At 37.3% G+C, this 12,420-nt stretch overlaps 1 protein-coding gene across 1 annotated transcript in view; it reads left to right on the top strand.

Moving 5' to 3' along the window:
* The window catches only part of LOC148946351 (rab3 GTPase-activating protein catalytic subunit-like), a 242,629-nt gene that overhangs the window by 35,059 nt on the left and 195,150 nt on the right, over window positions 1-12,420 (top strand). The window contains exon 6 of the mRNA XM_089097676.1: window positions 891-1,017. Within this exon, the coding sequence (XP_088953802.1) occupies window positions 891-1,017 (127 nt within the window). The remainder of the gene's footprint in view (window positions 1-890; window positions 1,018-12,420) is intronic.

The raw sequence follows: 12,420 nt of genomic DNA on the forward strand, positions 1-12,420 counted from the left end.
ATGCAATAAGTAAGTAAGTAAATTTATTGCCCGAAAATTCACATGGAATTAAAACGGTGTATAACAAAGGAAAAAGAAAAGTCACAGTAGGGAACATCACCAAAAATATTTGATGTACATTAACAAAACTACTGGCACAGGATGGCTAGCAACGGGTTCGCTCTTCCCCTAGCGTTTTTCAAAAAATTCTCGACGACACGGTTACTGTATAACAATTTTGTAATGACCCGGAGCGTGCCATTTTGTATCGAGATATTCGATAGCCTTGTCACTTCTATCATTTGAATTCAAATTCAGTGTAATTTCATTTCAGTTTGAATAAACCCGACCAGTGGTGTCATTTGGGGGGAGAGGGGTGGGGGCAAGGAGGCAGTTGTCCCCCCAATAACTAGGAGAAAAATTATTACATAGCCCATGCCCCTTGACTCTCCGGATGTGGACCCGTCTTGTCCCCCCCTCCCCCCAAAAAAAAACAAAATGATGGAGCTTCGCCCCTTAACTTGACACTGTAAATACAACATTTTTTTTTAATTTCAGAAAAGTTGAAGCAATATAACTGATTGAAGATATAGACAAACGAAGCCAGTGTTGTAATTAAGTGATACCACTATTGGTATATGATTAGTATTAAAGTTGTGATGACAAAAGATAAAATCACCAAGAGAGACAAAGGGGGAAACAAAATGGGAGATGCTAATAACAAGTAGAGAATAAAAAAAAAGAAGAAATGAAAAGCTGAAAAATAATTCAAAATAGTCCGTTAGTTGCTCTTCTTCAGCAACAACTAATATGATTTCTTGTTTGAACTGTAAAGTTTTGTGTTCAATCAATGGAAATTTCCAAGGCTGGAGTATAGATTTTTGAATGTTCTAAAAAAGACAATTTTCTAGGTATCTTATAAAGAAGCTGTTGTAGGCAGGCTTTCAGAGTCCTTACAAATGTTTCTTAAGATCTGCAGACAAAGGGATACCGTGAAGAAACTCTTGGGTGCTACTTACAAACCAAATCCAAGCTCAGGTAATTTTACTTGAAGGAACTCTTTATCGCTACACTCTATAAAATCTATAGTGTTTAAAATATTCTCTAGAAATGCCGAATAAACTCTTGAGTACTGCTTAAAAACCAAATTAAAGTTTAGTTAATTTTACTGGAAAGATTTCTATACCTCTATACCCTATACTATCTATGATCTTTTTATTTTATGCTATACCCTACATAGTCTATACTCAATGCATCTATAAACTGAGTAATCTATAAGAAATCAGAGGCAGCGCAACTAAGTAAAGAACAATGTTAGCACAATGTATTTTTTGTTTGTCTTAGACCAGGGAACTTCGTATCGAAGGATCTGTTGTAAAAACGTCAAAAGGGCTCATTCGATTGGAAATTGAAAGGGCTAGTGCCCTTTTTAATAGTCATTAAATAAAAAAAACAAGTTTTTTAAACTGAAAGTAAGAAGCGACATTAAAACTTAAAACGAACAGAAATTATTCCGTATATGGAAGGGGCTTTCCCCTCCTCAACGCCTCGCTCTTTACGCTAAAGTTTTTTATTGTTTTAAAAAATAAAGTTTGAGACAGAGTCAAACTTTAGCGTAAAGAGCGAGGCGTTGAGGAGGGGAAAGCCCCTTCCATATACAGAATAATTTCTTTTCGTTTTAAGTTTTAATGTTGCTCCTTACTTTCAGTTTTAAAAACTTGTTTTTTTTATTTCATTTCTGAACGTTTTTGAGTTAATGCAGGTTTTGATTTTAGCTCACCGTGCATGAATAATTAAAACGAAATTTGTATATTAATTTTACATTTATTTGGTTAAATGTTTTTCTCGAAACTTGTTTAATTTTATTTACGAACGTTTTTATTAGTAATAAATATACATAACTTATGAATTAACTTACGTAACGAACTTCTATATTCATATATTTTTAATATATATATTAGGGGGTTCGGCCCCTAGTCAATACGTTGCTCTTTAAGCTAAAGTTCGAATTTTGTTCCAATTCTTTAAAAATGACCCCTTAATCACAAAGGCCGTTAATTAGAATAGATAGCTCTTTGGAAGCACTAAAAAAAATTATAGCGTAAAGAGCGAGGTATTGACTTGGGGGAGAACCCCCTCATATACGTAATAATTTCTGTTCATTTTAAGTTCTAATGTTGCTTCTCACTTTCAGTTGAAAAAACTTGTTTTTTATAAATTTAATTTCTGATCGTATTTTAAATAATGCTTGGAAATCCGGCGCCCCCTTCATAGAAATTTCCCTTACCTCAAAGAAACATCCTCCATGGAAAGATTCTCCCGAGTAACCCCCACTTTCAGCCCCCCCCCCTCCCTACCTGAAAAAAATTCTTCCTGAAAATGTCTGTATACTTCCCAATAAACAATATCCTACAATATGTAAGCAATGTGAAAAGTTCATAACTTGCAGCCATTCCCCTGGGAACTGTGGGGGATTAAGTCATCGTAAAAGACATATTTATTATATTTTCGACTATGCTGAACAAAATGGCTATCTCAAAATTTTGATCGGGTGACTTTGGGAAAAAAATGAGCGTGGGAGCGCCCTCCATTTTTTTTGTCACTTAAAAAGGGAAATATAACTTTTAATTTTCATTCCAATGAGCCCTATAACGATATTCTAGGACAATTGAGTCGATACGGTTACCCCTTGGGAAAAGAAAAAAAACAACAAATAAACACGCACCCGTGATCTTTTTTCTGGCAAAAAACGCAAAATTCCACACTTTTGTAGATAGGAGCTCGAAACCTCTCTTCTCTGATACACTGAATATGATGGTGTGATTTTCATTAAGTTTCTATAACTTTTAGGGGGTCTTTCCCCCTTTTCTCGAAAATCAGCCAAATTTTCTCAGGCGCGTAACTTTTGATGGGTAAAATTAAACTTGATGAAACTTTTATATTTGAAATCAGAATTAAAATCTGATTCTTTTGATGTATCTATTGGTATCGAAATTCCGTTTTTTAGAGTTTCGGTTACCACTGAGCCGGGTCGCTCCTTACTTACAGTTCGTTACCACGAACTGTTTGAAAAGTGATGGGAGGGCAACTAACCCCCTCCCACGCCCACCATTTCCCCAAACACATCTAATCAACATTTTGAGATAGACATTTTGTTGAACGTAGTTGAAAGGTCTGGAAATTATGTCTTTGAGGATGACCCCCCCCCCAGGGCAAAGGTTGTAAGTTATGCCCTGGGGGTACATATGGTTTTTATAGAAAGTGTTGTCATGGAAACTTCAAAAGGGCTCACTCGATTGGAAATTTAGAAGAGCCAGTGCCCTTTTTAATAGTCAAAAGTGATCGGAGGGCGAATGTCTTCCCACTCCCCACCTTCATCATTTCCCCATACACATCCGACCAAAATTTCGATACAGCCATTTTGTTCAACGTAGTTGAAAGGTCTAGAAATCGTGTCTTTGAAGATGACACCCCCTCCCCCCCAGTGGCAGATCCAGGGGGCGACGGGGTGCACGCCCCCTAAAATAGTCTAAAGCAGTGTAATTTACTTAGTTAACGCAAGTTTGCGTTAATTAAACTTGCTTCTAACGCCAGTTTATCGGGTCAACCTATTTTGCGCCCCCCTAAAAAATCCTGGATCCACCATTGCCCCCTACAGCCCTCAGTACAAGGGTCGTAAGTTACGCCCATTGGGCATATAAGGTTTTATAGAAGGCGTGGTCGTAGAAACTTCAAAAAGGGCTGTTCGATTCGAAGTTCATAGGATTAGTTCCCTTTTATTAGTCGAAAGTGATCAGAATGCAAATACCCCCCCCCCCCTCGCCCATTGTTTCCGTAAATACTTGCAATCAAAATTATGAGCGATTTATTTTGTTCAACGTAGTTGAAAGGTCCGGAAATTATGTCTTTTAGGATGAACCCCCCCCCCCCCAGGGCAAAGGTTGTAAGTTATGCCCTGGGGGCACATAAGGTTTTTATAGAAAGTGTTGTCATGGAAACTTCAAAAGGGCTCATTCGATTGGAAATTTAGAAGAGCCAGTGCCCTTTTTAATAGTCAAAAGTGATCGGAGGGCGAATGTCTTCCCACTCCCCACATTCATCATTTCCCCATACACATCCGACCAAAATTTCGACACAGCCATTTTGTTCAACGCAGTTGAAAGGTCTAGAAATCATGTTTTTGAAGATGACACCCCCTCCCCCCATTGGCAGATCCAGGGGGCGAGGGGGTGCACGCCCCCCTAAAATAGTCTAAAGCAGTGTAATTTGCTTAATTAACGCAAGTTTGCGTTAATTAAACTTGTTCCTAACGCCAGTTTATTGGGTCAACCTATTTTGCGCCCCCCTAAAAAATCTTGGATCCACCATTGCCCCCCACAGCCCTCAGTACAAGGGTTGTAAGTTACGCCCTTTGGGCATATAAGGTTTTATAGAAGGCGTGGTCGTAGAAACTTCAAAAAGGGCTCGTTCGATTCGAAATTCATATGATTAGTTCCCTTTTATTAGTCGAAAGTGATGAGAAGGCAAATACCCCCCCCCCCACGCCCATCGTTTCCGTAAATACTTGCAATCAAAATTATGAGCGAGCTATTTGGTTCAACGTAGTTAAAAGGTCCGGAAATTATGTCTTTGAGGATGAAAAATCCCCCCTCCTCCCAGTCTTTAGGGCAAGGTTTTTAAGTTATGCCCTGGGGCGAAAGCGTGGTCATATAAACTTCGGAGGGGCTCATTGGATTGGTAATCAGAAGCTCTAGTGCCCCTTTGAAGAGTCAAAGTGATCGGAGGGCAGCTACCCCCCCCCCACACACACACACACACGTCTTATTGTCCCGAAATGCATCTAGAAATTTTGAAATTTTGCATGTAGAACTTTTGAAATTTTTAGATAGCCATTTTATTCAAAATTGTCTAGATATCGTAAAACAAGGCTTTTGGGTTAAAAAATCCTATGGGCAAGGGTTGTAAGTTATGCCCCGAGGAAATTTAAGGGTTTTATGGAAGGGGTGGTTGTATATACTTTAGAGGAGGCTCATTTGGTTGTAAATTGGAAGTTCTAGTTCCTTTTTAAGAGTCAAAAGTGATGTAGGGCAGCTAGACCCCCCTTCCTCCCCCGACTACCTCTCTTCATCAAACGAACCTGATTAAAATTTAGAGATAGCAATTTTGCTCAAAATAGTCTAAAGAACATATAATAATGCCTTTAGGGTTGACACAACCCCCCAGTACCCTTGGGACAGGGTGGTAGGTCATGTCCTGGGGGCAAATAAGGTTTTTACGGAATGAGTGGTCGTATAAACTTCAGATTGATTTGATTTGAAATCAATTTGATTTGAAATTGAACTCATTTTGATTTGAAATTGGAAGTTATAGTGCCCTTTTTAAGAATCAAAAATGATTTGAAAGCAACCAGCCCCTCCCCCCCCCCCTTTGCTCATCATTTACCCAAAGACATCCAATCTAGATTTGAGGATAGCAATTTTGTTCATTGTAGCTGAAAAGTCCCGAAATTATGTCTTTGAGGAAGACATCCCCGCCCCCACAGCTCTGACGGCAAGGGTTGTAAGTTATGCCCTGGGGGCATATAAGGTTTTTGTGGAAAGGGTGGTTCCATATACTTCGGAGGGGACTCATTGGATTGGTAATCTGAAGTTCTAGTGCTTTTTTTAAGAGTCAAAGAACTCTCAGAGGTTACTTAAATGGGAAGATCAATTGACCAAAAGGCAATATGTGCCCAATAATACTAAAACTACTGCTACTGCAACATTTACTAGTTCTGCTGCTAATATTTACTATTGCTCCAATTACTACTTCTGTCGCAACTACTTGTAAGGTTAAGAGCATTAAGATGAAAATTTTAACAAGTATATGGATATACAGGTTATCAAAAGAGCAAATCGACCATATCAGAGGCAACGCTATAGCGTTGCCTATAGGAAAGTCCATACGGCTCCAATGTTTTATTGAGTTTTTTCCCAGAGGCACTTCATGTGAAAGGGGATGCCGCATAAACTTCGGAGGGGGCTCATTCGATTGGAAATCGAGAGTTCTAATGGCCTTTTTAAGAGTCAAAAGTGATCGGAGGGCAACTAACCCCCCCCCACAATGCCTTTTTTCCCAAATATTCTCTTCTTTTTTTTCTTGTGTCGAACTCCGCTTTCGACACAACCCCTCAGGGTCTGGGGGCAGGCGTTGTAAGTTATGCCCAAGGGGCATATATTGTTCTTATGGAAGGAATGCTCGTATAAACTTCAGAGAGGGCTCATTTAATTGGAAATTGAGAGTTCTAGTTCACTTTTTAAGAGTCAAGAAATCGAAGAGCAACTAGCCCCCTCCCCACGCTCTTTTTTTTACCCAAACTCATCCGCTACAAATTTTAAGAAAGCAATTTTTTTAAATAGTTTGAAAATTAGATAACAAAAACTCCTGTGATGACACAACCCCCCAGGGCCCGGGAGTAGGCGTTATCAGTATTGCTCTGGGGGCATATATGGTTATTATGGAAGGGATGCTCGTATAAACTTTGGGGAGAGCTCATTTGCTTCTAAATTGAAAGTTCTCGTTCACTTTTTAAGAGTCAAAAGAGATCGGAAGGTAACCAGCCTCCCCCCCCCACACGCCTTTTTCCCCATTGCAGCCGATAAAAATTTTGAGATAGCCATTTTGTTAAGAATAGTTCAAAGATCATATATCAGAAACTCCGCTGTCGACACAACCCCCCAAGGCCCGGAGGCAGGTGTTCTAAGTTCTGCTCTGGGGGCATATATGGTTCTTATGAAAGCAATGCTCGTATAAACTTCAAAGAGGGCTCATTTGATTGGAAATTGAAAGTTCTAGTTCACTTTTTAAGAGTCAAAAGAGATTGGAGGGCAACTAGCCCCCCCCCCCCTCCACGCCCTTTTTTCCTCAAAGCCATCCAATAAGAGCTTTGAGATAGCCTTTTTTTTAAATAGTTCAAAGGTTATATAGCTCAACCTCTGGGGTCGTCACAACCCCCCAGGGCCCGAGGGCAGACGTTGTAAGTTATACCCTGGTGGAATATATGATTCTTATGGAAGGGATGCTCTTAAAAACTTCAGAGAGGGTTCATTTGATTGAAATTGAAAGTTCTAGTTCAACTTTTGAGTCAAAACGGATTGGAGGGCAATTAGCCCCCTCCCCCACCCCACCCATGCCCCTTTTCCCCCAAATGCATCCGATAAAATTTTAAGATAGCCATTTTGTTAAAAATAGTTCAAAGATCGGTTAAGAAAAACTCCGGTGTTGATACAATCTCCCAGGGCCCGTGAACAGTATTTCTCAGTTATGCCCTGAGGGTATTTATGGTTCTTATGAAAGGGATGCTCGTATAGACTTCGGAGAGGGCTCATTTGATTGGAAATTGAAAGTTCAAGTTCACTTTTTAAGAGTCATGAGATCCGAGGGCAACTAGCCCCCCCCCCCCCACGCCTTTTTCCCCAGACCCATCCACTACAAATTTTGAGATAGCCATTTTTTTTAAATAGTTAAAAAATTGCATACCAAAAACTCCGGTGTCAACACAACCCCCCAGGGCCCGGAAGGTAGGCGTTTTAAGTGTTGTCCTGGGTACGTATATGGCTCTTATGAAAGGGATGCTCGTATGAACATCAGAGAGGGCTCATTTGATTTGAAATTGAAAGTTCTAGTTCACTTTTTAAGAGTCAAAAGATATTCGAGGGCAACTAGTGTTTTTTGTTCGTTCCAAGCTTGATTTGCATATTCAAATTTAAGTTTCACTCTTTGTCAGATTTACTTATTCATTTACATTAGTATCTATTGTACGTTTGTTTGCATTGATTGTTTATTTAATTTATGTTCGTTTTCAGTTTCATTTATACTTCAATAGCAAATTTTTTTTTCGTTTTAAGCTTGACTTGCATATTAAATTTAAGCATTACTTGCTTTAAGATTTATTTATTCATTTATATTATTAATTTTTGTATTTTTTTCTATGACTGTTTATTTAATTTCTGTTCGTTTACGGTTTCATTTATTCTTTAATAGTAATTCCTGGTCGTTTTGAGTTTGAATTTTAACAGGTATATGTATCTGCTGATCTTAAGTTTAAAATGACCTTTACTTTTCTTCGAAAAACTTCTTTTTCTGAAAGTTTTTTTTAATTAATCATTGCAATGGTTAATTGTGTTGAGTAGTTAGTAGTTATACTAATGCTGTGACTACTATTACAACTACACCTAAGAGTATGCAGGTGAAATTTTCTGAGAATATTTCTGAAAATTTCTGTTGTTCGGATGACAACCTGCATTCCTTATGCAGGTTGTCGAAAGGGCATATCAGCAATATCTTGGAACATTTTCGTGGGTGAAATCGCTTGTTGTGGGGGTGACAGTGAAATCACTGTCTCTAACTCCTCTTCGCAAAAAAAAATCTTCCTTGACTTCCAAATTGTCACAAATTTTTTCATTCTTTTCTATATCATATCCTACAGCTTTATCACGGTTTAACACATTTTCAAAATCTTCTCCCCACCTCTTTTTAAAACTCTTTTAGTCACTAATTGAGGCCACGTTTATTCATAGTAAAAATCTATTATTTTCAAATTTGATGAGACATTCAGTCTAGTTTCTTATTTCTTGCAGTTGAACGAATCGAAAGACAATATTTGCATCATAATACTAATGATTCTACTCCTACAATTACTGCTACTACTACTACTGCTACTAAAGCTAAGACTACTACTATTAACTTTACTCATACTGCTACTACTATATTTACTGGTTGGTAATACTACTACAACTAATAAACCTAAGGGTATTGAGGCGAAAATTTTGGGGAATATTGTAACTGTATTGAAATAAACCGAAACACACTATGCCCATATAGGTTGTCAAGAGGACGTATCAGCAATGCTTCAGGACCGGTTGATGGTATTAAGTTAAAAATTTCATAGTGTGTTGAAGGGGATGTTGAAAAATAGGTGCTATGTGCATACTGCTACTATTGCTACTACTGCTACTAGAACTATTGCTACTATACAATCTATGGGTATTAAGGTGAAGCATTCAAGGAATATTTACGCAGATGTTGAACTAAATCAATACGAAGTATGATCATGTAGATTCTCAAAAGGGTGACAGAGCAATATCACGTTAACGGCTTACATTATTAAGTTAGATTTTTCAGGGTAAGTTATCACAGATTTTGAACTACCCAGAAGACACTTTGTGTATATTTTGATACTATTTCTACGGTTACTGTAACTAATGACACTAAGGGCATTAAGTTGAAACGTTTAGGGGGAGTTTTAATCAAACGAAAAACTATACGCATGCAAGTATTAGAAGGGCATATATGCAATATCATAGACAGTGCTACTCTATCATGGCAAGTAATGTAATTGATATTTTAAAGGAGCTTATTTGATTGGAAATTCAAAGTTCTAGTACCCTTTTTAAGAGTCAGAAATGATTGGAGGGTAATCAGTCCTGCTCTTTAGCTCATAATTTACCAAACACCTCCAATCAAACATAAAATATCCATTTTGTTCAGCAACAAATGGCTTCCCAAGGCGAGAACATAATTTGCACTTTACTGAAAAAAGATACATTTTTAATGTTTTCACTTTTATAACTTTAATAAATCAAATATTATTAACATTCGAAGGAATAAATATCAACATATATACATTAAACTGACAATTCATTTGTATTTTCTTCAGTAAAGTTCAAATTATGTTCTGGCCTTGGGAAGGCACAGGGATTTTGAGCCCTACTCCTGTTAATTTCTTCTTGTTTTGAGTTTGACTCGGTTATTTATTGTAATTCCTGTCCGTTTCGGATGTCATCTGTTTATCGATGCTTATGTGTGGTAGTTTTACGCTTGGTAGATTACTTGATTTTATTTTTGCTCGTTATTGATTTAATGGAGTTCTTTAGCTTTCTTTAAAAATCTTATTTTGTGAAAAAGTGTCGTTAATCAATTTTATTTAGATACCCAGAAGAATTGGCACTACCTACAAAACAAATTCAAGCTAAAAAAAAATCCATATCTCTATACTCTATAAACTCTGTACTGTAGATTATATACCATATACACTATCAAAGTAAATTTATATAAATATCGAGAAGGAACTTCTTGGCAACTATTTACAAACTAAATCTAAGCTCATGTAGTTTGGTTTTCTAATTTCAGTAGCTTTGATCACAAATACGTTGTTTTCCATTTAAACTTTTTTTTTACAAAATGTTCGAGCGAAAACGTAACTGGGTGTAACTATTTAAAATATACTGTTTGAAATTTTCTATTTGAATAAACTAATTTAACAAAAAACTTTCCATAAAAGTAGTTTTCAAAGAAAAATTAAGATCAACATTAAACCAAAGACAGGTATAAATAAAGTCAGGTAATAATTCAAGCTTAAAACAAACATAAATCACTATCAATAAATAAATGAACCCAAAATTTAACAGAAATTACACTAAACTTAAAACAAAGAGAAACTAACATATACAGGAATAAGGCTAACACCCACTAAGCCTTCTAAAAACCAGAACGTTATTCGTGCTTTACCGAAAATACCGTTCACTACCTTACAGAAACTACTTGACCGAAAATACTGTTCATCATAATAACCGTCCACTTTCGCCTGAATCGTTGAACTTACTTCAAATCTGCTACAAAATACAAATTTGTGGCACTCTCAAAAATTCAGGGAGTAGAGGTTGACCGTCAGGAGGTATTAAACTACTTACAAGTGGCCATTTCTTTCTATCCTTATCAAAAGAGTTATTTCTTTGTAGCAGTCAAAACTAACCGAACTGTTTTGTTCTCAGTGTACGTGCCCGCCGAAGATCAAGATATAGATACATTTGATCGGGCGTGTAGCATCAGAATGACTCTTGTTACACATATACACACATTTCTAGCGTAACATCGTCTCTAGACTTTGTACTTTGTTTGGAGGAGCTGATACCCCTTGCCTTTTGCACGTTAACATTTCTATACGGGTTCAACCATGAACATAATCCACGTGCATCCAGACTGTAGCCAAAGCTGAAAAATGGATGATTAACACGGAGTTGAAATGGATTGACCTATTTCTGTACAAAGCTGTACTTTATGATATTCTGTCTGAAATTAAGATATCATTTCAACTGTTATAGTCGAGTTCAGAGGGTCTTTAAGATTAAAAGAGACTTCTGCTTAATATTTATACCTCTGAGTTAACACATGCACTGAGTTGTGCTGAAAGGTAAATGTGCCTACACCGCAAGTGCGTTTAGGCTCTAAAGTTTCCCGTCGGTCACAAAACCCTGCCCTGTGGGAAGCTTGTAGTGCGGCTAAATTCCGGCATAGATTGTGAACCAAGTATGGTCGGGCTAGGCATGGTGTCTTCAACGATATTTTGCTCTTAACAAAATTAAGCTGTTAAATTGTCTTTCGCGGCACAGGGCAATATGGCAAACCTAGTATTGTGTTGAAGTTCGTAAAAATTAGATTTTAACATCCCTGAAAGCAAAGCATAACATATATTAAATATGTAACCTAACCTAACCTAGGTACCTTCCCCTCACCCTAATCCCCAGATAAAAACAGTTTAAATACAGTTCTCGTCTTTGTTTATATCCCAGAAGGCATTGTAAACCTGTTTTCATCAGGTGTTTCAATCTATTTCATGACTGGTATGCTTTGCCGTATTTAAAAGAGCCCGGTTAATAGAACAGTACCCAAAAATGGATATAAACAAATTTTTTATGCGCCTTTTGGGGTTTATTTGTGCAAGCCCCCCCCCCCCCGAAAAAAATCCTTGAGTTCCTCCCCCCCCCCTGGGAAAAACAACCTGGGTACGGCCTTGGCTGGAGAAGCTTTATATTCACTTCTTTCCTTGTTTGGTATTAAGTTAAAAAAAATTCCACAAAATAAGTTTTTCAAAGAAAAGTAAAGAACTCCATTAAACAAAAAATGAGCAAAAATAAAATCAAATAATCTACCAAGCGTGAAACCGTGAAACCAAGCGTCAAATCAGCATCGATAAATAAATGAAACCCAAAACGAACAGAAATTAACATAAGTTGGGGCAAAACCCCTATGCCATCCCAAGGCCAGAACAAAATTTGCACTTTACTGAAAATAGAAATGAATGTGCATTGTCAGTTTAATATACATATACTAATATTTAGTAATCAAAATGTTAATATTATTTGATTTATTAAAGTTATATAAGTAAAAACATTTGTATTTTTTTCAGTAAAGTGCAAATTTTGTTCTGGCCTTGGGAAGACATAGGATTTTTAACCCTTGCCCTGAAGACTGTGGGGGGAGTGTCCTGCTCAAAGGTATAATTTCCTGAACTTTAACTGCGTGGAACAAAATGGCTATCTCAAAATTTTGATTGGATGTGTTTGGGGAAATGGTGGGCGTGGAAGGGGTGTTAGCTGTCTTCCAATTACTTTCGACTATTAA

This window comes from Artemia sp. Qi Xiang Cuo, chromosome 12, assembly GCF_049724085.1.
Source record: "Artemia sp. Qi Xiang Cuo chromosome 12, ASM4972408v1, whole genome shotgun sequence".
Lineage (NCBI taxonomy): Eukaryota > Metazoa > Arthropoda > Branchiopoda > Anostraca > Artemiidae > Artemia > Artemia sp. Qi Xiang Cuo.